The sequence below is a fragment of the Nelumbo nucifera genome, chromosome 3 (genome assembly GCF_055504915.1).
Source record: "Nelumbo nucifera cultivar China Antique chromosome 3, China Antique-T2T, whole genome shotgun sequence".
NCBI classification, from domain to species: domain Eukaryota; kingdom Viridiplantae; phylum Streptophyta; class Magnoliopsida; order Proteales; family Nelumbonaceae; genus Nelumbo; species Nelumbo nucifera.
In genome coordinates this window covers 98,668,553-98,696,071 of record NC_142651.1, presented here as the reverse complement: position 1 = coordinate 98,696,071, position 27,519 = coordinate 98,668,553, and the positions used below count along the sequence as shown (strand labels likewise).

The following is a 27,519-nucleotide window of genomic DNA, read 5'->3' as shown; positions in this document are numbered from 1 at the left end:
ACATGACAGGACAAAACATATTGAAATTGATCGACATTTTGTTAGAGAGAGAATAGTCTCGGGAGAACTCTGCATTCCTTACACTCCATCTGAGATGCAAATTGCAGATGTACTGACTAAAGGGTTGGCTGCAACAAAGTTCATGCACCTTCTTGGCAAGCTAAACATGATTGACATCCATGCTTAGCTTGAGGGGGAGTGTTAGGTTGAAGGTTTTTTATGTATTGATGGTTCGGCTGATAAGAGTTCTTATTAGCCTGTATTTGAGTTTAAGTTATTATGTATTGGGCCTGTGTTAATGGGCCTAAATTTGTTTAGTGTTTTAAGTTGTCTGGATGTCCCATCACTAATCAGGGGCATTCCAGTCTTTTCTATAACATTATACTATACAGTAATATAAATAATAGTACTGTCGACTGGGTTATTTCGTTCGACAGTCTCAGCGTCTCTTGGTCTTCTTCTCTCTTCTGCTACTTCGACTACAGCACTTCAGCTTTCAATTACCACCCACCAAAGTACAATAGCCAGAAGTAGACAGCCTATCATCAATAGAACTTGCCCAATCAGCATCAGAATAGGCCTCTAACTTCAGATGCCCATGATTAGTATACAATATCCCCTTTCCCGGACATCCCTTCAAATAGGCAAGTATTCTATTCACTGCTTGCATATAGATGATCTAGGCTTGTACATGTATTGGCTGACCACACTCACAGCATATGATATATCTGGTCTAGTCAGACACAAGTAGAGAAGGCAACCAACAAGTCTCTGATACACACCCTTGTCAGCAAGAACATCTCCATCATCAACTCTCAGCTCATGATTGGGACCAATTGGAGTTTCAATCGGTTTACAATCCAATTTTCCTACCTCCTGAAGCAAATCAAGGACATATTTCCTTTGAGAAATATAAATGCCCCTCCTTGACCTTGCTACCTCAATCCCTAGGAAATACCGGAGATTTCCGATATCCTTAATTTCGAATTCAGTTGCAAGGAAAGACTTCAGTTCAGCAATCCCAAAGATATCGTCCCCTGTGGTAACAATATCATCGACATATACTATCAACATAGTTATTTTTCCATTTGCCCTCCTAATAAACAGGGTATGGTCAACTTGTGATTGTGAGAAGCCAATTTTTAAGACAGCTTTCCTGAATCTATCAAACCAAGCTTGAGGGGACTACTTAAAGCCATAAAGGGATTTCTTCAAACGACAAACCTTTCCTTCACTCCCAGGGATGTTCACTACTGGAGGAAGTTCCATGTAAACTTCTTCCTAAAGGTCTTCATTAAGGAAGGTGTTCTTAACATCCATTTGATACAAGGGCCAAGAATAGTGGGCAGCAAGACTAGGTGTACCCTTTTGCCACAAGTCGAGCTTTGTACCTTTTAATTGAGCCATCATCTTTATGCTTCACTGTGTAAACCCACTTGCATCCAACAGGAACTTTGCCTTTTGGAAGAGAAAAGTTTTTTTTTTTTTTGAGTGCCTCCATTTCTTGGTTCATAGCATCCTTCAATGAGGGAACTGCACTGCCTCAGTAACATTGTGAGGGATAAAAACAGAAGCAATAGAAGAGACATAGGCACAATAAGAGGGTGACAAAGTATCATAAGAGACATAGTTTGAGATAGAATACTTAGCACATGTCCATCTTGCTTTACAAATTGCAATAGGAAGGTTGATATCAGAATCTACAAGAGGAGGCTCAATAATAGATTCAACACAGGCATCGGAAACAGGAAGAGGTTCAAAATCCAAATGACCTGAGTCCAAGAGGTCAAATTGTAATTGGCACTCAATCTCTAGAGTCGTCCTCTTTCTTCATCTAACAAACCATTGATGCCAAGACCGAGGAATAGGAGGAGACAAAGGAGGAGGCACGGGAGGAGGACTACTACGACCACAGGGAGGAGGAGAAGAAGGATTGACAGCACCAGTTGCAGGAATTGGCATACAAAAGGGAGTCCGATCTTCACTAACATCCTCCCCCTGAAGAGAAGGACGAGAGACAGAAAAGAAGGGAGTAGACTCAAAGAATGTGACATATTTGGACACATTCCTTTTTCCAGAACAAGGGTCATAACAATGATACCCTTTTTGGACTAAAAAATATCCTAAGAAGACACACTTGATAGACTTTGGGTCAAATTTCAGCCTAAAAGGGCTCATGTCATGGACGAAGCAAACACACTCAAAAACCTTGGGAGGAAGATGGAATGTATCCTCATCAGGAAAAAGAAGTTGATGAGGAGACTGGAGATGTAGGCTTCGCGAGGAAAGTCTATTAATAAGATATATAGCTGTTTGAGCAGCATCCCCCCAAAACCGAGTTGGAACATGCATCTGGAATAACAAGCCTCTGGCAACTTCAATCACATGTCTGTTTTTCCTCTCTGATACCCCATTTTGTTGGGGAGTATGAGGGCAAGAACTCTAGTGAATCACTCCTTTTTCTTCAAGGAAGGTTTGTAAGTGCTTCTCAAAGTACTCCTTGGTGTTGTCAGATCTAATAATCTTAATCTTCTTCTCAAACTGTCTCCACCATACTAAAGAAGCATTTCACAATTGAAGGAACTTCATCTCGGCTCTTCATCAAATACAACCAAGTATACTGCGAGTCATCATCAACAAAGAGAATGAAATATTTGTAGCCACCCATACATGGAATGGAATAAGGTCCCCAAACATCAGTATGTATTAAATGAAAAGCAACATTACTTCTTTTGTTACTTGCAAAAAAGGTTGTTCTACATTGCTTTGATAGTTTACAGACTTCACATTGTAGACCAGAACTAGACAAGGACTCAAACAAACTAGGAAACAAAAACTTCAAGGAAAGGCACATGCCCAAAACGATGATGCCACAATTTCAATTGACTTAGTTTCTCATCATGACAAGACACTGACTGACACATCAACCCTAACATTGGAGACTGATCAAGAAGATAAACTCCATTGGCTTCATGTCCACTACCAATCGTCTTCCCCACACTCAGGTCCTGAAAGACACAATGAGATGGAAAGAAGGTTGCAGAGCAATTAGGAGACTTTGTAAGAGAACTAACAGATAAGAGATTTCTATGCAATTGTGGAACATGGAGTACAGAGTTCAAAGAAAGGCTATTGGTAAGTTTAACTTCACCCAAACCCAATATTGGGGTCTGGGATCCATCAGCAATGGTAATCGTACCTTTCCTTGAAAAAAGTCTATAAGTGGTAAAGTAGGAAGGCATACCAGTCATATGATTACTGGTTCCTGTGTCAATTATCCAAGAGCTAGAGGGTGGGACATGACATGCAAGTGCAGTACCTGCTTTTGCAAAGGCACTAGAAGAAGCATTTGAACCAGTAGATGTAGGCAACCCGCTCTTTTCAAGATGGAGTAAGATGCCTCTCAATTTTTCTATCACATCAGAGGTGCCATGAGTAGATACCGGGGTAGGACGATTTCCCTCAAGCATGTTAGTTTGAGAATCGTGACTTGCAATAGCAACATGAGCATTTACTTTCTTTCTAGTTTCAAACTTCTCAGGTTTCAAGTGGGGATATAGTTTCCAACATCTATCCTTGGTATGCTTCAGCTTCTTACAATATTCACAAAATACCTCTTCATGTTTACCAAAACTCTGCTTAGGCTTTGTGGACACAAGTGCAATGTGCTCACCTACAGACACTTGCATCATAGCATTCCTCCTACTCTCTTCATTCTATACAAGAGAATATGCTATGGAGAGTGACAAAATATCAGCACTAAGGATGTGTTGCCTAGTGAAGTCATAATCAGCATTCAGCCCAGGAAGAAAATCGAAAACTCGAGGTTTTTCAATGTACTTCCTATATTGTTCAGCATCAACAGGATCTTTCCACTCCAAAGCCTCAAGATGATCAATTTCTTCCCAAATTGATTGTAAGGAGGAGAAATACATGGCCACTGATTTCTCCCCCTATCGCATATTACAGGCTTCTCTTCGCAATTGATAGATTCTAGCAGTGTTTTTTGCTTGAGAATAAGTTGTAATTAGTTTGTCCCAAATATCTTTAGCTGTTGGAAGGAACATATAGTTACAGGCGATGTGTGGCTGCATAGAGCATACAAGCCATGACATAACCACCAGATTATCCTGCTCCCATTTGAAATAGAGTGGAACTTCAGGCTTCAGCTTAGCTTCCTTACCGATAATAAATCCAAGTTTACCTCTTCCACCGATTGTAAGCTTGGCTGATCAAGACCATTCAAGAAAATTTGTCCCATCAAGTTTTACAGTAGTAATCTGTCCTCCGACATTGTCATTGCTCCCGGGAGAACATAGGTAAGTACACGGGTGTCTTTGTATTAATCCATTGATCACAGCCCCTCCAAAAAAAAAAATTCTCACCAGCTACACAGCCTTCCAACAACCGCTGAACTCCCAAACACCTTTTCCACAAGGTTAGACACGAGTTACAGCAAAAAAAACCTAGGAAAAATATGGGAAGAAAAAAATTCCCAAAATAAGTTTTAGGGCTCTAAAAAATTCAGGACTACTTCCTACAGTCCCAGGGGTTTACCACGACTCAAACACAAGAGGTTTTAGCAGAAACCAATCCACCATACGAGAATGCAAGCCCTAAATTCCAGATCTGGATTTTTCGCCAATTTTCATCCGAAAAATCCAAAACAACTTCAAACCACCGTGAAACCTATACCAAAATTACCCTAAAATCAGGGCGAATCAGCGACCATCAAAGGTGCCCTTGAATAGGCGCCCAAATACAAAAAAAAAAAACAAAAAACAAAAAAAAAACAAAAAACACTAAAGGACAGAAATGCCCTCACACTCTTAACATGGATCAAGATATCTATTGACAGCCATTTGAAGTGTCTGAAATCATTCCTTAGGTGCCAAGTCACTTCTCCCCCCTTTTTTTAACGCAATGCACAACTGTTCTCAAGTCACTTTCAATAATCAGTCTTTTGATACCCAATTCTTTGGTTTTTTTCAACCTCATAAACTGCTGCCAATAATTCTGATCTAACCACATCACCTTGCTCAACTGACCCTGAATACAAAGCAAGTATGTTTCCTCCCTCATCCAGTCATCCCTAATTACCCCTCCAATACCTAAGGGCTAAGGGGCCCAGATTGCCCACATAACTACCATCAAAATTCAACTTCTTCCAACCACAATTTGGGGGTGACCACTCCACAGAAAGTTTTTGTCTTCTGGAAGAAGAATCAGCTATTGCACCCCTGAAAAAGTCTTCAACCTTAAGTCTGAGAAGAGATTCAAGGTTTTAGCCCAATGTGCCACTCTTAAAGTTACGACCTCTAGCAAAGCTTCCTTACTCCTTTCTTTGTCTTCCAAAATTCTTAAGTTCCTTTCTTCCCAAATTATCCAGACCACTGTTGCCCTAGTACATCTCCACATTATCCTACCCTTCCTTTTAGTGCAACTAAAAACATAAGAGTTAAGGTGTTAAACAACCCTTCCAATCTGTCAGGAGGGGACCATCTACAACCAAAAAGTGAAGAAAACCAATCCCAAATAAAGCCAAGGGACAAGAGATTAAGAGATGAAGAGCAATCTCACTATTCAACTTACATAAGAAGCACCAGCTGGGGGATAATCACCACTTTGGTCTTTTCTTTTGAAGCAAATCATAAGTATTAAAACAACCATGAAATACTTCCCAACAAAAAGCATGGACTTTTGGAGGAATAGGGAAAAACTAAACTTCCTTTACAAGAAATGAAGGAGAGGGGAGGTAGCTATAGGGGATCTAAAAAGACTTACAAGAGAACAACCTTTAGACCTTTTCTAACCTAAGCAATCCATGTCTTTAGTCGAATCACCTATTAAACCCTTTTAGACTCATCCCTTGGCCATTCAATTTTCTATGTCATGGTATCAGAGCAAGTGATCCTACATCATAGGATCAAACAATGCTTTAAGAAAGAGGAAAAACTGGACTTATCATTTGATTAGGACCATCCTCGATGTAGGAAATTGCCTAGGAGGCCCAAAGTTGCGTAATACACACCACCATGTTTGTGCCCCATGTGACGGTACCCAAAGTAGAGTTGAGAAATTTCCCCCTTCGCACCATTGGATACTGGTCCCTTACATAATTATATGAAGGAACGCTTTCACTTAAAATGTACAAGGGATGAGTGGGTGTTTTTGCTTTTCTGATTTGGAGTAGCTGAGTATATTTGGGATTTAGGTGGTGGTTCAGGAGGTTGCTTCTCGTTAATAGAGAGGTCTGTATTTGGAGTAGTATGGCTCATGGCTAGTTTGTGGAATGTGGTAATAAATTCTCCTTTTTAATGAGTAATAAATTCTATTTTTATTTATTACAAAAAAAAATAATTATGTGAAGGAATATGGCTTTGCAGCTTTGAACTACTTACTAAAACGAAAGGAATAGAACAGGTAAAATTCATAGCCATCAGCAAGCAGCAATCTTTATAATATATATTCCAGGCCATACCTTCACAACAGCATTAAGAAAAGCTGCATCTTGAAGATCTCCTGTGTCTTTAACCTGAAAACACAGCATTGTTTCCCACCTTCAATGCTTCTCCACATATTGATAAAGGAAGAGACATGTGCACAATAGACCCAAACTACAAATTAGTTCCCCACCCCCACCCCCTCCAGATTGATTGCAGGAATGACAAATCACAAATAATTGTCATCTAAATGAATGGCTTCACAGTAATCAGCTATCACACAATCAACAATAGTTATTCATTTTGGGGGTTCAGTAAGACAGCCTTGATTCAATAATAACAGGAAATATTAAATATATCCACATGGACAAATAAAAAACATGACCAAGTTTGTCATAATTGCTCTTCAGTTAGGAAGAGAAAAGTAACTGGTATGGTGAAGTTGGGGTTCAACCAATTATCAACTTTTGGATGGTAATACAGCCATGGGACTCCTAGTTAATGGGGTAGTTAATGGTTTTTTTCCCAACTAGTAGGGGTTTGAGACAAGGTGATCCCATGTCACCTTTCCTATTCACTCTAGTTGTCGACGCTTTTAGTAGACTCCTCTCAGAAGTGGATAGGGCTGGGTCTTTAAGAGGGTGGAGAATAGGTAGAGTTTCAGTTACCCATCTTCAATTTGTAGATGACATAATAATCTTTTGTGAAAGTTGTGATCTGATGGAGGTAAGGAGTCTGAAGGATTTAATAATTCACTTTGAGAGGGCCTCAAATTTGAAGATAAATTTTGAGAAGAGCTGTGTTGTGGGAATAAATTTGAACAAAGAGGAGATGGAGTCTATAGCAGCCTCTTTAGAATGCACTTGATCTCAGTGGCCTTTATCCTACCTAGGACTTCCCTTAGGTGCAAATCCAAAGGAAAGTAGGTTTTGAAACCTGGTGGTGGAAAATTTCAAGAAAAGATTGGCAACTTGGAAGAAAAATTATATTTCCTTGGGGGGTAGAGTTACTTTGATTAAGGCAGCTTTAGCCAACTTGACATTATTATACTTCCTGTCAGTCTTTAGTTCCTAAAAGGGAGGCAAAGAGGTTGGAAAAACTGATGAGGGTCTTCTTATGGGAAGCTAGGGAAGAAAAAAAAGATCACTTGATTAGGTAGGAGGTGGTGAGTCGAAGCAAAAAAAAAAATGAGGCCTAGGCTTAGGGAATGTAGTGAGTGAGAATAAAGCTCTTTTAGGTAAGTGGCTTTGGAGGTGGCCCCTAGAGAGGGAGAGGTTGTGACATGAAGTAGTGAAGAGTATCCATGGTTGTTCTGGATCAGACTAGGATGAAGAGGTATCCTGAAGGGCTTTGCTCACAACACCCTGGAAGGCTATTTCTGGCATTCTTCCTAAATTCCTCAGGTTTGTAAGGTATGATGTTTGTCCTGCAAACTCTGTTCTTTTTTGGGAAGATATTTGGGTGAGCACTCAACCCCTAAAAGACCGTTTCCCTTCTCTCTATTTCATCTTCCTCTTTAAAAAGAAGCCCATTTCATGATTCCTTCCCCCCCCCAGTTCTCCCTTTGGATTTAAACTAGGATTTTGGGTTTCAAAGAGGATTAAGGGATGAAGAATTTTCTTGTGTTTTAGAGCTCTTGTTGCTTCTAGACTCGGTGTGTTTGGACCCCCCTTGTGCATCTTTCTTTAAATCCCGGTTGGCTCCTTCACTTGTGCATCTTTCTTTAAATCCCTTTGCTCCAACCCCTCCTCTCAGGTCTTCCCCATTAAAGAGGTCTGAACAAGGCCAATACCCCCTAAAATAGCAGTGTTTTGTTGGGAAGCCTATTATGGTAAGATCAATATTGTGGAAAATTTGCAAAAGAAGAAACCTTATATGTGTTTGTTCCCAAATTGGTGCTTTATGTGTAAAGTGAAGGGTGAGGACTATAACCATTTGTTGATATTGTGCTCTTTTGCTGCCAATATTTGGAACTAGGTTGTTTCGTTATTTGGGTGCAAGTGGAACTTGCTCTCCGAAGTAAAGTTGTTGTTCACTCCGTCTGCCTTTGGGAGAATGACAAAAAGAGGGAAGCTAATGTGGAAATGTATCAGAGCTGCTACCTTGTGGACGTTATGGGAGGAGAGAAATGCTAGAATATTTTTAAGGAAAGAAGTCTTGTTGAAATCAAGGAGTACATAATGACAAGGACAACCTCGTGGCTGAAATCTTCACACTTGTTGGCGGTTTACTCCTTTGATGACTTAAGGAGAAATTGGGAAGCAGTGGCTTCTACAGTATCCACAAAGAACAAACCATGAGTTGAATGGAAACCCCCACCGGATGGAGTGGTAAAATTGAATTTTGATGGTAGCTGCCAAGGTAACCCAGGGCCATCCGGAATAGGAGGGATTCTGAGAGACAAAGACAGCAACATGTTGTCTTTATTTTCAGGACCAACGGGTGTTGGTGATTTTGTAAGGGCCGAGATACTAACATCAGTGCAAGGTATACAGCTGGCCAGTCAACTTGGAGTGAACAATTTGATAGTAGAAGGGGATTCCGAGGTAGTAGTGGGATGGCTGACAAGTCCAGAAACAGCTTGTTGGGGCTACAGGGATCTGTTAAAGAAAGTTAAATGGCTGACAAGAAATATGACAGTCAGGGTTCAGTGGGTCAGCAGATCAGCAAATGCAATGGCTGATTCTCTAGCCAAGCAAAGGGTATCAAGGAGAGATCTATTTTGGGCTACCTTGTAATTGTGTTTCATGCTTGTGTATGTTTAGTGCTTATGGTTCAGTCCTTGGGGGTGGTAACACCTCGTGCCTCCTCCTAGGCTGACTGTACTTTCTTTATTTGAATTAATAAAACTACTCTCACTTATCAAAAAAAGAAATACAGCCATGGGACTCATAACAATCCTAATATAGTAAACATAGTTCTAATAAAATAAGAATCGTTATTTACACATGCAGTGAATAAATAACTTCAATTTGGAATTATTTGAACCTTTCAAAAACAATGAAAAGTTCAAGTCTAATCATATACATGGAAGGTAAGAGATGATATACCTCTAGCTATATCATGAGCAATAGAGTAAAACAACCAATCATCAATTGTGTTTACAAATGTGATTTTAGAGAATTCTATAACGACTATAATGCAAACATTCTTGTTATGTTGGAGGGGGTAGAAAGAGAGAAAGTAAGATGCCTATCAAAACCAACTTGTTCTCCTACTTCATGTGTTATTTATATATTAAATAATGCGGTGAATGGCAACAAAGTTCATTTATGTTCCATAAACTCATCACAAAAATTGCTTGTTGAACAATAAAGAAACATTAAGACACTAGGAAAGATAGCATAACAATAGCTTGTTGAGGGGATGCCAGTTATCATGCCTGTTGTTCTTTAAGATCATATGCAGACCCCTTCTTGTCTTTTCTCTGTGTGCCAATTGATTTAAAAACTGTTGGTTGAGATCGACTCTTATTTCCTCCACTGTCATTTGGAGGCAAATATGACATTTCATTCTTTGATCTAGCAGGAAATCTCTTTCTAGAAATGCCTTCCATCTGAACTTGCATATGCAAGTTTTAAAAAGAACAAATTAGACAATTAAAATATTGTTCTGGTAAAAATGCAATATTGCAGAAAAAAACAATAATAATAACTTGACAATAGAAAAAAAAATGATTAAAACTAGTGAATTTTCACAAATGAGATGCATTTACTATGCAATTAACCAATGACATTCCATTATTCATAATTAAACCATTTCAATAAATCACTATAACATTGTTCCAACATTGAGAAGCCACTTTCGTTATTGACATAAAATAAATAAATAAATTTGATTTAATTTACAACTTCTATTGTCATGCGAATGATGAATGTCAGCTCCGTTCTAAATGATAACTTTTCTGTTCAAGCACGGTGGAAAAAGATACTCCGTTTTGACGTGGTCTACAAGCCCCCCGATGGATGAAGGAAAAAATAGTTCGGGAATAACTGAGTAATAACGTCATCTCAGCTGAACCCAGAAAGAAAAAGCATATTGACCAATAAACAAACAAAAAAAAAATCATTTGTTGGTTAATCACAGAATCAGAATAGTACAACATTGGCTTATATGTATTGATTCTGTGCGAATATTTATAAACTAAATCAACACATAATCCTAAATGCTCGAAGAGAATAATTAAGAATAATACAAATAAAAAAAAAAAACCAGATTCACATTTCGCGAAATTATCAGATAAAAGACCTCCATTGGTATATAAGCGAAGCATGAGTAATGAGTAGTGAAAAATGAGGTTTATAGTTCACCTTTTCTCTGGCTTTCCCTGTAGGAAAGCAGTCTTTCTTCAAGGCTCTTCGTTTCAAATGCACGTCTTTATTCATATCTAAAGAAATGGTTCTCCGCAAAGTGGCAAAGCGGCAGTTAAAAATATATGACGGGGTAGGACAGGTTTCCGTGATTCTGAACATGGAGAACGAGCAACTAGCTGTTCCCATCGCCATTGAAGAGATGAGAACAGTTAATTAAAACGAACAAATAAAAGGCGATGAGTTTAGAGCCGATAGAGTGAGCGCGAATATAGTAAGGAAGTGTAGGCAGTCAATAATCAATATCACCTTATCCTCTCGAATTTAGATTTTTTGATTTAAGCGTTGGGACGCCTCAATGCCTTGATATCTTACTAGGAATGACCCCGTACTAAGTACGGGGCAAGAGCTATGTATCTTTGGTTTTTTTTTATAATAAATATCATTTTATTTGAAATTCACTGTATTTAATAATTATATTTAATTTAAATAATTAATTAAACCAGATTTAATGTATATACTTTATAAAAGTTCTTATAACGAATTTTTATTTGAATTAATAAATTGAGTTGCAAATATTAATATGGCCCTCACATCCCTTTTGGAGTTTATATTTTTTTACATGTAGTCATGTGTCTCAAGTTATTTTTGGAGTGAATCCATTTTTTTATGGATAGTTGTGTGCATAAAGCTATACTTTTTTTCTAACATTAGAACTAACTATTCATTATTTTATGATAATATGTAAAGACATGTGTGAGGAATAAAACTTCTATTTAATCCAATAAAGGGTGAATTAGGGTATAAAAAAAGGACAAATTCCAGATTAGTACCTGTTGAGAATGGTTATATATGAGTGTTTTGGTCTTTTCTCCTTTCTTATATTCTCTCATTATTTGGGCACCCAAATAAGGACCTTCTTGTAATTATAATTTTTTCAAATTATAAAGTAAACTTTTGAGGGTATGAACAGTGAACTACACACCTTTCAACACACTACTCTCTTCTTTCTCTCTTTGTCCGTCTCCTTCTTCGTCCTCTTATTCGTCTTCTTCTTCTCTTCTTTCTTTTTCTCTCCTGAAACTCTAGTTTCTGCAACTTGGTATCAGAGCAAGTAGAAGCATCTCGAATTGGTTCTCTGTTGGTCTGTGGTCTCCAACCCAAAGGCAACTACTAGCATCAAACAGCCACCAGATGACGTCAGCAGTCCGTACAAGTGTTGGCAGTAGTCTATAAAATCAATACAGTTTGATTCACCTTGATTTTAGAAAAATTTTGGTATGACTCTTGTCATTATATGAAACCTCTATGATTTTTGGTGGATTTTCAAGGAGAAAAATCGCAGAAATTCCATATTTAACGTAGAGCCAAGTACAACAAGTTTAATGATTTTTTTCTTTTGTAAAACCTAGACCACTCAGGTATTTTCTCAATTTGGGATTGATGAGAAGTGGTCCCGTAATTTTATGAGCACTGTGTGATTTTTGGGAGATTTTTTTCTCCCTCTATTTTGCTGCCAACCTAGTTTTTTGGGTCTTCCTTTGGTTCTTAACCGCATGGTAACCTAGTTTTGAGTCTAGAACATCGGTTAAAATATTGGGGGTCCTTTTTGGTTGGTGAAAATGTGTATTGTTAGAATATGGAATCATCTAAGGACTTTCATATGGTTCCCGACGTGCTCCCAAAAACTACAAATATTTTCAGTGGTATGATAACCACTATTAAACTGGATGGAACTAATTTTTTAGAGCGGTCTCAGTCTGCTAAACTTACCATTACTGGGAGGGGTAAACTGGGATTCATGATAGGAAGGGAAGTGAAGTCGAGTCCTAAAGACCCAAAATTTGCAAGGTGGGAACAGGAAAACTCCCTTGTTATGTCATGGCTGATTTGCTCAATGTAACCTCATATTGCCTAAAATTATATGTTTCTATCTGCCAATGATATCCGGGATAGGGTAGTTGCTACTTATTCCCAAGTTAACAATACTACTAGAGTGTATCAGCTTTAGAGGGAAGCTTGCAGTATGCGTCAAGGGGAGAGATATGTTGCCATATATTTTTCTTCTCTATAATCTATCTAGGAAGAAATTGATCACTTGAAAGCTCTAGTTTTGAAGTACCCTGAAGATGGTGATCAGTATCGGAAGTACATATAGGAGAATAAAGTCTTTGATTTTTGGCTAACTTAAACCCAAAGTTTGATTTCACCAAGCAACACATTCTTAATGCAGGCATTGTCTCTCTTGTTGTTGCTTACTCTCTTGTACAAGGGGAAGAAAGTCGAAGAACCACCATGATGCAATCCTCTGTGAGTGATCATTATGCCTTTATGTCATCTCAACCCAAGCAAAAGGTGTTGGAAGCTCAACCCTCATGTAAAACCAGAGAAATACAAAACTGGGAAGAAGGGCAATGCTCACTTGGCTACAGTTGGTAATGATGCTCAGCCCTCAAATGTGCTTAACTCCTTTGATGTGATGGACAAACTCAGAAATATATTGTTGCAGTTAGAGAATGGTGGTATATCCTTATCATCTGGTTTTGGACTTAGTAATCTATCTAGTTCATATGCCAAGATAGGTACGGCACTTTCTTGTCCCACCTCTTTTAGCCCATGGATTGTAAACTCTGGGGCTATTGCCCATATGACCGGTATGCCTTCACATTTTACCTCATATAAGTTAACCCCGAGGAAAGGCAAGACTATTGTTGCTAATGGATCTAAGACCCCAATCTCGGGTCAGAGTGAATTCATAATCACTAATAACATTTCGCTTGACTCTATTCTACATGTGCCCCGGCTACAAAAAAAATTATTGTCTATTAATTCTCTAACAAAATCCCACAATTGCTCAGTGACCTTTTTTCCCACCCATTGTGTTTTTTATGACTTGAGCATGGGGAAAACGATTGAAAGTGGGCATAAAATAGATAGAGTCTACCTCCTAAATGGACCTTCAAAGCATGGATTGTCAAGCCAAATTGAGTATTGTTTAATGAGAAAATGAGTCTTGAAATTATGACATTGTCGCCTTAGTCATATGTTTGTTAATTCTGTCATGTTTTTGTTTTCAAACTTGTTTGATTCTGTATCCAAATTGAATTTTGAATGTGGAATTTGGCATTTATCCAAACAATGTAGAAAACATGTGTTTCTGCAAACAATAAAAGAAGTAATGTTGCTTTCCACTTGATCCATACTAATATTTAGGGCCCATATGTTGTCTTATGTATGGGGGGTATAAATATTTCATTCTCTTCGTTGATAACTACAATCGGTTTACATGGCTTTACTTAATGAAAAGTAGAGATAAAGTTCCTATGATTGTTGAAAACTTCATGAATATGATCGAGACACATTTTGTGAAAAGAGTTAAGATAATAAGATCTGACAATGCCAAGAAATATTTTGAACATCACTTGCATAGATTTCTCGAATACAGGGTCACCATTCACCAAAGTTCATGTAGTCATACTCCACAACAAAATGAGGTGGCTGAAAAAAAAATGGACATGTGGTAGAAGTTGCTTGAGGCTTATTGTTCCAACTCGTTTTTGGGGTGATGTTTTTGAGACAACTATGTATCTCATTAATAGACTCCCATCAAGGGTCATTAACCTTCATTCTCCTCATCAACTACTCTTCCCTAATGAAACTCTTTTTAATCTACCCCCTAAGGTCTTTGGTTATGTTGTTTTGTTCATGATATAAGTCCTTCCCAGCGCAAGTTTGATCATAAATTAAAGTGTATATTTGTTACTATCTAGTCCAGAAAGGCTATAAATGCTTTGGTGCTCTCTCTAATAAGAGATATGTCTCTAAGGATGTTACCTTTTTAGAATCCTCTTCATTTTTCCAGTCATCATGTCATTTTCTTCAAGGGAGAATGCAAGTGAATATTGGATTCCTTTATGCCTTCATGTTCCTACTTCTATTCCTACATCTATTCCATCCCCTCCTCCTCCTCCTGTAAATCGACGTCGGTCCTGGCAGTAGTCTTTCATCAGGCACAATAAGAGGGTGACTCATGAAACAGAATGCCCATCACAATCTGATTTCCCAAATTCATGTAATCTTGAACCTCCTGACAATCCTATTCGAAAATGGAAGAGGACATGTAACAAGTATCCTATCACTAACTATGTGTCTTATGATGCTCTCCCACCTATTATGTCTATATTTCTGACATATATTTTGTTTCCATCCTTCGTAGTGTTATAGAGGCAATGTAGAGCTCCCACTATAATGGAACTATGAACTAAGAAATGGAAGTCCTAATAAAGAACCAGACTTGGGAGATTGTTCCGTGCCCTAAATATAAGATTCTTGTTGGGTGTAAGTGGGTTTATACTATTAAGCACAAGACAGATGACTCAATTAAAAGATACAAAGCTCGACTTGTAGCCAAATGATACACTCAAACTTATGGCATTGATTATCTGGAAACATTTGCTCTACTTACTAAAATGAACTCTATTCATATGATCATGTATCTTGTCACCCATTAGTCGTGGCCTTTATATCAAATGGATGTAAAAAACACCATCCTTAATGGGGACTTACAAGATGAAGTGTATATGGATTTACCACTTGGGGTAAATTTTCCTAACAGTAATAGAAAAGTGTGCCGCTTGAGGAAGTTTTTGTATGGACTAAAATAGTCTCAAAGAGCATGGTTTGATAGGTTCAGGCATACCATCTTAAAGATTGGTTATTCTCAATCCCAAGCAGACCACACCTTATTTATCAGAAGAGTTGATGGTAGAGTAACAATTTTGATAGTATATGTTGATGACATTTGTTGTGACAGGTGATGATATCACATGTATCTCTCAGTTAAAGTCATTCATTACTTTTGAATTTGAGATTAAGGACATTGGTGATCTCTGATACTTTATTGGCACTGGAGTTGCAAGATCTAAGAAGGGGATTTTCTTGTCACCAAGGAAATATGAACTTGATTTACTTCATGATGTTGGGAAATTAGGGTGTAAGCCTATAAAAACTCTAACCACAAGTTGAACTATACTGAAGGAAAAGTTCTTCCAGACAGGGGGTATATCAAAGATTTGTGGGACACCTTCTGTATCTTTGTTTGACTAGACCCTAACATTTCCTATGCTATTGGAGTGATTAGCCAATATATGCATGAACCTAGGACATCTCATATGTAGGCAATTAACATAATTTTAGCCTACCTGAAAAGATGCCCTGGCAAAGGAATGTTGTATTCCAACCATGGCCATCTAAAGATTGAGGCTTATACAGATGCTAATTGGGTAGGGTCCATCGATGATAGAAGAATTACATCCGATTATTGTGCCTCAGTTGGAGGCAATGTGGTTTCCTAGAGAAGTAAGAAACAATCTATGGCTGCTTGTTTTAGTGCTGAGGCAGAATACAGGGCAATGGCTCATGGAGTGTCTGAACTACTTTGGTTGAAGACCTTATTGACTGAGATTGGCATCCAAGCAAATGTAAAAATGATACTATATTGTGATAATCAAGCAGCCATAAATACTGCTCACAATCATGTTCAACATGATCGTACAAAGCATATTGAGGTGGATAAAAACTTTATTAGAGAAAGAATTGTTAGCAGAGAGATTTGCCTTCCTTTTGTAAGGTCAGAAGACCAACTAGCCGATTGCCTCACTAAAGGTGTTCACCATTCAAAGTTTGCTATGAACCTTGCCAAGTTAGGCATGATTGACATATATGCTCAACTTGAGGGGGAGTGTTGAGAATGGTTAGACAAGGGTGGCTTTGGTATTTTTCTCCTTTCTTATATTCTCTCAGTATTTGGACACCCAAATAAAGGCCTTCTTGTAATTATTATTTTTCAAATTATAAAATAAACTTTTGAGGGTGTGAATAGTGAACAACACACACCTCTCGACAAATTGCTCTTGATGATGTGCGATCTGTCATCTCCCCGCTAGCTAATGAGTCGGATGCCGAGTTGGGTAAGGTTAAGCTAGGAGTTAGCTCACATGACAAGCTAAGTTAATCGATAAACTGTGTAGTTCTCTGAGGAGACCTGCAGGGAAATGGTATTTGAGTGCCCGGGTTACGTTTACCAGGGGTGGGCACTCCGATGCTTAAGTCAGCGAGTTGGGAATTTTAGAAGGAACTAAAATGCTTACAAGATCAAAGTATGCGAAAGCTGAATCGCACGTACATTCTCTCAGGAGAGTGATGCCTTCATATAGGTGTAAGGGGCTGGAGGCCCCTTGTAATGGGCCCGAGATTCCCAGAGATCCACTCCCGCTATGTTCAAAGAGAATATCTTAGTCAGTTACGTGATCTACCTAGATGGCTAATGTTTGTTTAATCAACTCTGATGCGAACGATATGGATAGGCGGGCTTAACGGTCGAGCGTTGTTACCCCCAGAGAATTCGGTCTTGATAACGGGCTTAAAGAGCAAGTCAGCGAGCACGTCTCGTAGGTCGCTACCGGTACCCAAGTCATCTCGACTGGTCCTCGGAGGAGGTTGCTCCTTACACCGAGGTCTGTTTGGTCGGCCAGGCTGAGGTACTATAGGTCGGCCCTGTACGAGGTGTTGCTAGCCGCTCTACCAAGGTGATCTGCCTACTTAGTGTTGAGGTGTCATCTAGCTTTTCAAGAATTCCACGTGTCATGATGTCATTCGGAAGACCAAATTACCCCTCATCAACTCTCTTCTTCATCTCCTTCTTCTTCCTCTTCTTTTTATTCTCTTCTCTTATTTCTTTCTCTCTCTTGAAACCCTAGTTTTTGCAACTGTACCCTATATATTGGGTCTAATGCCACTTTGGTCCCCAAACTTTAAAATGCGACAATTAGGAGTGTACAATCAGTCGATTTGGTTAAACCAAAAACTTAACCAACTATTCGGTTTGACCATCTATCCCAATCAAACCGAATTGGACAACAATTTGGAACCGAACCGATCCTAACCAAATTTAGTTTGGTTTGATTCGGTTTTAATAATTAATGAACAATTAGCTATTAATCTTTAGTATAGGTTTTAATGAAGAATTAATACAATTAAAGTCATTTAATGAACAGTTGAATGACAAATTATAAAAGCAATTACACTCATTTTTGACAAACAATTAATAATAGGCTATTTTATTAACTATTATTAATTAAAAGCTGGAATAGGCCCAACCGCCCAATGCACAATGGGGAATTGTGAATTGACCATTGCCCATTGGAAGAGATAATAATTATTAATTAATGAGTATAAAGTATTGAATTGAATATATATATTTAATATACTTAATTAAATACAACTACTAATTCAGTTTTTGGTTTGATTTGGTTGAAAATCTCAGTCAAAATCGAACTAAAAAGAATTTTTTTAGAAAATAAAAACTGAACCGAATCAACACTCAAATTAATCGAACCGAATTAGCTTGTTTGATTTTGGTTCGATTGTATTTTCGGTTTGTCAACCGAATTTGAACATCCATATCGACAATTCATTATCTGAACTTTCAATTATGTGTATCTTGTGACGTCGTGTGCGACTTAAACTTTTAAAATATCAAAACTACCCTTAAAAATAAAACACTATCCATCATCTTCTTCTTCAAGAAAATGAAACATATGTATAATCCCATTTGATATCCTGCCCAATTTCTTTCCCGAATGCATCTCGAATCCTTTGAGATACAAACGTGTTCTTCATAGCCATTCAATTGAGCATATTTCAACTACGTTGATCCAAGCGACTCCGTTTTATGACCACGGTATTGGGCCTAAAATTGCCAATTCCATAAAGCAAGTTGGTTCAGTGCATCTCTCTATTTATTTGTGGTTATTTAAGTGTTTTGGGATATGGGTTTGGAAGGGGAGAGAGAGAGAGCACTACCAAAACAATGCTTTGTTACTATTGTTGCCAACGACAACGTTACGGTTATTCCTGAGCAGCATATGCTTGCTCTCCGACAGCTCTCACTGGTTTTTACTTGTCTCCATCACACGATCTATTTATCTTCACTTTCCCCTTCCTTCACCATTGCCCTTCTCCCTCCATCTTTCTAACATATTGGTCATCAACTCCGATCCCCTTTTTCGCCCTTTAACCCTAAACCAAAGGTGTAATCTCCTCGCACTCAAATCCTTCCCAATGTTCCGTTTTGCTCTCATTGTTTTCCTCCTCTCTTTCTCTCCCCTAGCTCCATTATTTCAATGAAAAAAAAAAATATTTCCTTATCTTTTTCACCCCAAACCCATCACCTCTATTTCATCTTAATCCGTTTGCCCCCAAATCGTGAACTCCTGTTACATTTGCGCGTCGATCGACCAAAGCAGCATGCCATAACCAGAATCAGATTCTCTATTCATCGTTGGTTGGGTGTCAAACATTTAAATTTCAAACACAAATAAGAGATAAGATGTTTCCCAAATCATTGATCGAGTACAACCATTGTTTATCCATTTACTTGTTGCAACAGACCTCCCCGGTCCCAATCAATACCACACACTAAGTTATAAACTCCCTTATTCATAAAAAAAAAATAAGAGGGGATGTTTGATCCTTCAATCTTTTTCTACTAATGCTTTTAGTTTTCAAATTGTACCATTCGCCTGTTAAATGCTACTCGGTGATGATTAGATTGCCTAACTTGGTTTCTCTCTCTTTTCTTTTGCACCTTTTTATTTCTATTTGACATAATACTCTAGTGAGTTTGATATGAATTAGATGGTTGATAAAGAATTAGATCACTCAAAAGGGGCATTTGAGTCTTTTCAAATGCCACTTGACAGTTGGTTAATAGCAAGTACCGGATTGGGACATTTTGAAAGTTTGGACACTAAATTGTCACGTTTTAAAATTCAAAGGCCAATGTGGCACTAGACCCAAAGTGCAGGGTACTAATCAAGAATCCACCCCCCCCCCAAAAAAAAAATAATAATAACAAACTCCTAATGGTTTCTTTTTATATCAAGAATGTTAGTGTGTATGAATGACTAAGCATGGCAAATAACACGGAAGATTTATAGAGATTCAAATATCCTTTCCTATGCCCTCTCCTTGGGCATACTGCTTGAGAATTTCATAATCCACTTTCAGTTGGATTTACAAATGCCATCCACCAATACCCTTTATAACATCGATTGGACTAATAGGTGCCAGCAAAACTATTACATATCCACGTATAACTTACAAGTGCCATCTCAGCCTTTCTTGTGTTGAATCCCTAAACACTTGAACATAGCTCATCTATAATCCCTTTACCCACTTGATAGTAACCACTCTCTTGCAAATACAAGGCAAACAAACAATAACAACATAGAAGCTCTTGCCTTTACAAGGCCAATATAACAATACAAATCAAACTATTCAATATGCAATAAAGGTTTGATGTAAAACCATGGCGTAAGAGAACTTGGGGCTCAATGCATTCACAATTTCTTTCTCTCAAGGCTCTCACACTAAAAATTTTATCTTACTCCCTATTTCCAACTCTTAGTCTATGGTTGGTTTGAAGGAAAATGTAGGGAAAGGAAGGCAAAGGTAGGGAAACCTTTACAAGCCTTGTATTGGTTTCCCTGTCTTTCCCTTCCTTTCCCTACCATTTCCTTCAAACCAAACATAGCCTTAGGGATCTCTCTAAATTTATCATTAGTTCCCTCGTTGTCATCTCTTTTTCATCATTCCCAATTGTTTTCCTTCTTTGTTAACCACGAAGTTGTTATATCAATGATTCAAATATCAAGTATTGTTACCGCTTGTTCCATTGAATCACCGATTTTCTTTGATTGGAGAAGTTCATAGATGATTTCTAAATTATTTTATGACATCCCAAAGAGGAAAGAGCCATTTGAGCTCTTAAATAACCAAAGAGGAAAGGCTTATTGTGCCATGAAGTAAACTAGTTACATTAACTATTAGTTCTTAATCGTTTGAAGCAATAATCCTCTAATAGGCTAAGCAAGTAGTCAACTTCAGGGTTATGAAGTAAACTTCTAGGCAAAGTCAAAATTTTTATAACTTGCCAATCAGCTGGTTGTCTTAACTAGTTAATTCCTTAGTCACTATTCACTAAGCCAATTATATATAGTTGTCTCATTGCCTCGAGCAATTGACTCTAAGTTCATAACTTCATAAAACTCATATTCCTTAACAAGTTGATTCATAACCTTTTGGATTTAACTTCTTAGTCCACAAGAATGCGTAAAACAAAGCTTTTTTATCAAGTTCTTGAGCACAACAAGGTTTGGAAAATGCCTAAGAGTCTAGCAAATTAACCATTGGTTTGTAGATTGTTTGTTTAACCAATGTTGGTATGAGATAAATCCATTTTGAGTTTTTTGAAAGTGATTACATCAAACTCCTAAATGATACAACTTTTAATCTTCACTAGAAATTGATTTTTCTTCATTTGAGATATGGAAGTTCAAGAAACATGAATTTATTGGCAATTTGAAAATAATCAAATAAGTAGCCCCAACAAGTTTATTATCATCATCTTTGAATACTATTTATTGAAAAATAGAATGCCATGTGTCTAAATGATAAGCTTTATAGTTTAAGAGTTTTCCTTTAATATATACTAGCAGGTGGGGCCCTTGCATTGGGGTTTGGTGATGGGAGCTAGTTGCATGTGGCAAATGCATATGAAATTAGAGCATATCAAAAGTGCATTGGCTAGTGGCAAATGTCAACATAAGCAATGGGAAATGATATAAGAAGCAAAGAGATATATGGTTTGGGCTCGCTCGTTTTTGGGAAATCCAAGGGGGAAAGTTGGTCAACATGATAGTGATTCTTATTGACCAACTTTACATTGTTAATTTTTTTTTTAAGTAGGTTATGGGCTCTATGGTAAAGTTGGTTTTCCTATGTACCACTTAACCGAATAAGTGATATCCATCTCCCAGGTGGGTAAGTAAATTTTTCACTTTGGGGGAAATTTTCAAAACATAATAGGACACATTTGCCCATTCTAACATTGTTTTATGGGTAAAAATGTAATTATAGAACTTGCATGGGTATCAAGATAACATGGGTAAGTGTTTCCCAATAAATGTTTACTTGGATAAATGCGCTTATACCTAAGTAAGTTCACTTACCGAGGTAAGTGTTTCCAATAAAACATTAGGAATGATTTATGATTTATAATGGTTATTTTCATCATTTTAATATTTATTACTATTGGTCCATGTAGGTTTGAATATATAATTTAGCTAGTGGCCCAAGGGCAAAGTGCTTGGATGTAGAAATATGGAGAGGGATCTTGTCACAAAACAAAGTTTTGGGGGTTAGTGCTTACCACCCTGAAGTATAAGGTGGTTATTTGTAATTTTATCATGTTTTTAGGGTAAAAGACTTAAGCATGCCCCGAGTTTTAAGAAATTTACTTATAGATACCTTGAAGTTTTAAAATGGACTCAAAATACTATATAACTCTTTTACCCTTTTTATTATTTCAATTCTTCCAAAGAGAACCAAAGAAAAACAAACAAAAAACTCCTTCAAACAAAGACCGTACTGATAGAGAATCACAATTTTGCTATGGGCTGAAAAAAGTGGTTTATTTGTTTTAAAGTAAAAACAAAACGTCTATCTTGGAATGGTGAATTATTGTTTAAGATACATCGAGGTTTTAAAATAAATCGGTGAATTATTGTTCAAACAAAGTGGAATATCCGCCCCATTCAGGGGCATTTTTGTTCATAAAACTATAAAAGACAGACTAACAGAAATTTACTACTTAAAAATGGCATTTTATGTGAATGGATCATCAATTTTTTTTTTCCATTAATACATTGGCATAAACACCTTTCAATGGGACATAGTGACCATTGATGGCTTAAGTTTTGGTTGTAGTTTCACCAATGAGCTTTTCATGAAAGAAAATTTAGTAGGGTTTAAAACAAAGAAAACTTATTGGTAAAGATTAAAAAACAAATAACTCACCAATAGAGAACACAAACCAGTGGAGAATCAATGAAAGAAATTCCAATTGTTTTGGCTTAGTTATATTGAACAACAACTCAACAGTTGAGAATCCAAGTGTTTGATCTAATCCAACTATTCCTTATCATTTTGTTTCCATATTCTCCCCCGATTTCTGCATATCTTCGATCCTTGTTAGAATAAGAATAATGTCACCGGTTGAGAATCTCATCGAAGAGCATATGAGTGTAAAATAGTATTTTAATTTTGTTTGTAAGTTCGCAATGTGACGATGGTATATTTAAAACTAGTGGGGTAAGGGCACAAGGCATGTTTAAGTTTATTTTAAAAACTTGGGGTATGTTTGAGTCAATTTATGAAAACTTGATGAATGCCTCCATCTTTATCCCTTTAAAATAATAAATATTAAATAACATGGTAAAAGACTTAAACATACCCTCATATTTCACAAGTTGACTTACCAATACATTGAGATTTTAAAATGGACTTAAATACACCTTGTGACTCTTTTATATGTCATCTTCTTTCCATTTTTAAAAATTCTACACTACTTTAAAAAGCAGGAATAGCCATAAAAATATTTATGGAATTTTCTCAAGACAAAATTTACCCCTTCATATTTAAATTTATTGATAAAACAAGAGGGCAATTAGGGTAATCAGTTATTAATATTAAATGAGTTGAAAAAGATAATATTAAGGTATTCAATGTATTGAATTCTCTCTCATTAAATCCAACATTTAAGTTATTAACTCGCATTTACCTTCATTGAATCATATATTTAAGGCTTTTTGTTTCTTTTTGTCATTAAATTCTATTAATTAAATCCATACATAATAAATTAATAATTTCAATAACATACAAACTTATATTTTAAAATATACCTAAAAATATAGTGTTATGTGGTGGTAAGAAATTAAACCATTTTGAGTCAAATGGGCCAATCCATGTTTCCACAATTAAATAATAAAATTTAAAAATAGATGAAATGCAAAAAAAAATATAGAAAATTTTGGGTACACTTTTATCATAATATATTCAACATATTAAACAATAATAAGTATGATAAATAAGAAATGTTTTAATTAATGATAGTGATGGAATATCAAATTTAAAATCAATTGGAAATAAAACTATTTTTCATATTATCTCTCACTAAATCTAATATTTAAGGTATATTCTCTCATTAGATCATATATTTAAGATCACATCATTAAATTCTACTAATTAAATCCAGAATATTAATTTTAATAGCATAAAAATAAATACTTTGAAAAGTAATTTGAAAACAAAACCATTTTCTTCCCTCTTGGTGATGGATAAACAATTTAACCATTTGAGTCAATGGGTTAACTAATAATGCCATAATTAAATAATAAATAATAAAAAAATAAAATATCAAAATATAAAAAAAGAATTGAGTATATTTCTAATATTATATATTCATTATACTAAATAAAATAATTATTATATTTAATAAGTAATTTTATTAATGATGAAAATGGAATCTCAAATCTAAAATCAACCCATAAATGAAATGATGTCATAAATAAAAAGTACAAAGAATCACAAAAATAAAGAACAAATTAGAAAAAAAATTGGGGCACTTTTTTTGTTATATATTTATAAAAGATAAAAATATTGGGTACATTTCTAATATTATATATTAATTATATTGAAAAAAATAAGTATTATACATAAGAAATAATTTTATCAATGATGGAAATGTAATACAAAATTTAGTATTGACCAAAATTTAGTGTTATTCCTATCAATAAATTCTTGTAATTAAATCCGGATTATTAATTTTAATAGTATAAAAATAAATATTTTGAAAAGTAATTTGAAAACAAAACCATTTTCTTCCCTCCCGGTGGTGGGTAAGCAATTTGACCATTTGGGGTCAAATGGATTAATAAATAATGTCATAATTAAATAATAAAAAAATAATAAATAACTATGAAATCTAAGAAGTATTTTTATTAATGATGAAAATAGAAAGCCAATTTCAAAACTCTACCTAGAAATTAAATGATGTCAGAGTCAAATAATACATTTTTTTAATAATAAAAAATACAAAGAATCGCAAAATAAAATAAAATAAAAAAGATAAGAGAAAATTTTGGGCACATGACAAATGGAATACAAAATTTAATAATAATAATAATAATAATAATAATAATAATAATAATAATAATAATAATAATAATAATAATAATAATAATAATAATAATAATTATGATGATGATGATGATAATAATAATAATTGTTATTGTAATTTAAAATTTCCACATGCAATGCACACACACATTACTACATGCATTTAAATTTATTTTTAATCATATTATTACTTTTGTTAATTTTCAATTTATATCTGTAAAATTCAAGTAATTAATATGAAGAAAATTATCTCATGTGAACGCACGTGGATAATTACTAGTAAACAAATAAAGAGACAAATTCATGCATTTGATTTTACTTGCTAAACCAAAAGAGGAAAAACTACCAACTCTCCCTAAGAGATTGAATATAACTAAGGATACTTGAAACATTACAAAATAGAGTAAAATACAACTAGTGATTGGCAAATCAATGTGAAAAGAATATGCTTCCAATGAAAATGTTGTCACTCGTAAACTATATTTCATTTCACTGTGCCAATTTTAAAGCATGGCTAGGCTGTTTTAGCTACTACAACGATCCAGTGAATTCCATAACCATATTGATCATTCGAGTGTCATCACCAGGGCCCTCCATTTGGAAGTGGCTTGCTCCTTTAATCAAATGAGTTTTCACATGCCCTGTTGCATATTTGAGCATGTTCTCTAATTGTTTGGGTTGTGTTTGGTTGCAATGCGAGTAAATCTGCACTTATGCAAAATCATGGTAATGCAAATGCCTATTTTTGTTTTAAGTTTTAGCTTATTTTGTTTGATTGGAGTACAGATGAAGTAAATTAAGGCATGAAGTAGAATAAAGTAAAACCCAAAACAAAATTAAATGAGAATTTGCATTTTTTTTCATTTGCACTCCCATGCATTTGCACTAGTGCAAATAAAATTGTACTTCAACCAAACACAACCTTCATGTTTGTAAATCCAACCCTAGTGCCCAAAACAAATAGTTTGGGTTTGGGTGACTATAAGATGGCTTTATGATGCTATCCAAAGAGGATGGCAGTGAAACTAGAAGGGCATCTAAGACTTGTTCTACCAAATCAATGGCATAGCCTAATATATGGGTGCACTTACAAAAGAATCAACCAATAAAATCCTATCAGTGGGCAAGTTCTCAGTTACCCATTTGTAGATAGAAAGAACATCACGGTTTTCAAAAAACAAAACGATGATAAAAGTTCTTTTGCTCAAGTTTTCGACCCCTCTCATAACTCTGTAGCCTCTCATTGATAATTCAATTGCCATTCCCTTCCATATGCATTGACAACTACCCAAAACATGTAGGGATGGATCGTGGACGTTTCACTCATAGAGGGTAAAATATGATTTTAAAATTCTTTAGGTTGCATTTAGAAACAATGCAAATAAGTGTGAATGCAAATATGTAAAGTGTAAAACAGTTCATATAAATTGCAAAATTGGGTTAGTTTTGCACTGACAAATTTACTTTCTTACCAAACAGACTTCTAGTTGTAATTGATGCAAACATGAATTACAATAAAGCATATGTTTTTTTATCAAAAGCCCATTTGAATGCAAATTTACTTCTTTTTTATTGATATATTTTTACATCTTATTATCAATGTAAATATGCATTGGTCTGCCATTTGTCAATGCATAAATGTAATGTTGCCAAACACAAAAAAAAAGTGAACCAAAGTGCAAATTTACCCTGAACTGGGATGTACACTCCATTTGCATCATTTTACAAACGCAACCTTAAGTTCGGTTTGGATGGAGTACAAATACAAATATGTAGAGTGCAAAACCTTGTATTTTGTATCATTCTATATGTATTTGTATTTGCACTCTTTCCAAACTAGCCTTATGAGTTTATATGTGATGATTAATGGAGGGTATGTTTTAAGTCTAATGAAATCAACTTACAAGGTATATTTAAGTCCATTTCAATAGGATATGTAAGTCACTTTTTGAAAACTCATGATACTTTTAAGCCTTTTATCTTAAGGGGGTGTTCGTTTTTTAGATTTTGAGAGAGGGATAAGTTGAATCTTATTGATTAGGAAATCCATATTCTTTTTTTTTTTCAAATTTGTGTGGGGACTAGAAAAAAATTATTTTTTTGGGTATCATTTACCCGGGCAAGTGATACTCATCTCTCAATCCCAGTGGGTAAATAAATTCCCCACGTACGGAAAATTTACCAACACTTGGATATGACAAAAATATTTGTTTTAATAATGAATTTGTATGACTAAAATGATCATTGTCTTAATTACTTGAAAAATATAAAAAAATATAGATAAGGTTACATTTGGCATTACTTATTTTAAGGACTTATCTCCTTTTTAAAGTTTTTTTTTAGATTATCCTCCTTTTTAAAGTTAACTAGTAGAATGGCCCTTGTGATGCATGGGTATTTAAACCAGTGAACAATTAACCATAACCAGGTATAGAATTTACCAATTTGTTTGACTATTGAATCTTTGACCCAAAACGAAACTAAACTTCAATTTGTTTAATCCTAATTGAGCAGGATTGGTAAGGTTAAGAAAACAAAACTGAATTAGAACATGATTAATTATTCCACTTGATATATAATGTAAATGTGCATATATATAAAACTATGCAAAAAGTATAAATAGGTACCGTAATTGATGCATCTGTATTTAGCTTGTGCCTACAGTTGTATATGCATAAGGAGGTAAT

The 27,519-nt window shown here is 35.7% G+C and overlaps 1 protein-coding gene across 1 annotated transcript in view; it reads right to left on the bottom strand.

Annotated features, from left to right (window-relative positions):
• Positions 1-11,082, bottom strand: part of DEG2 (DEGP protease 2) — an 89,257-nt gene extending 78,175 nt beyond the window's left edge. Inside the window, exons 1-3 of the mRNA XM_010248816.3 lie at positions 10,754-11,082; positions 9,826-9,999; positions 6,482-6,535 (exon numbers count right to left, since the gene is read on the bottom strand). Of these exons, the coding sequence (XP_010247118.1) occupies positions 6,482-6,535; positions 9,826-9,999; positions 10,754-10,948 (423 nt within the window). The 5' untranslated portion in view covers positions 10,949-11,082. The remainder of the gene's footprint in view (positions 1-6,481; positions 6,536-9,825; positions 10,000-10,753) is intronic.
• Between the last annotated feature and the right edge of the window lie 16,437 nt (positions 11,083-27,519).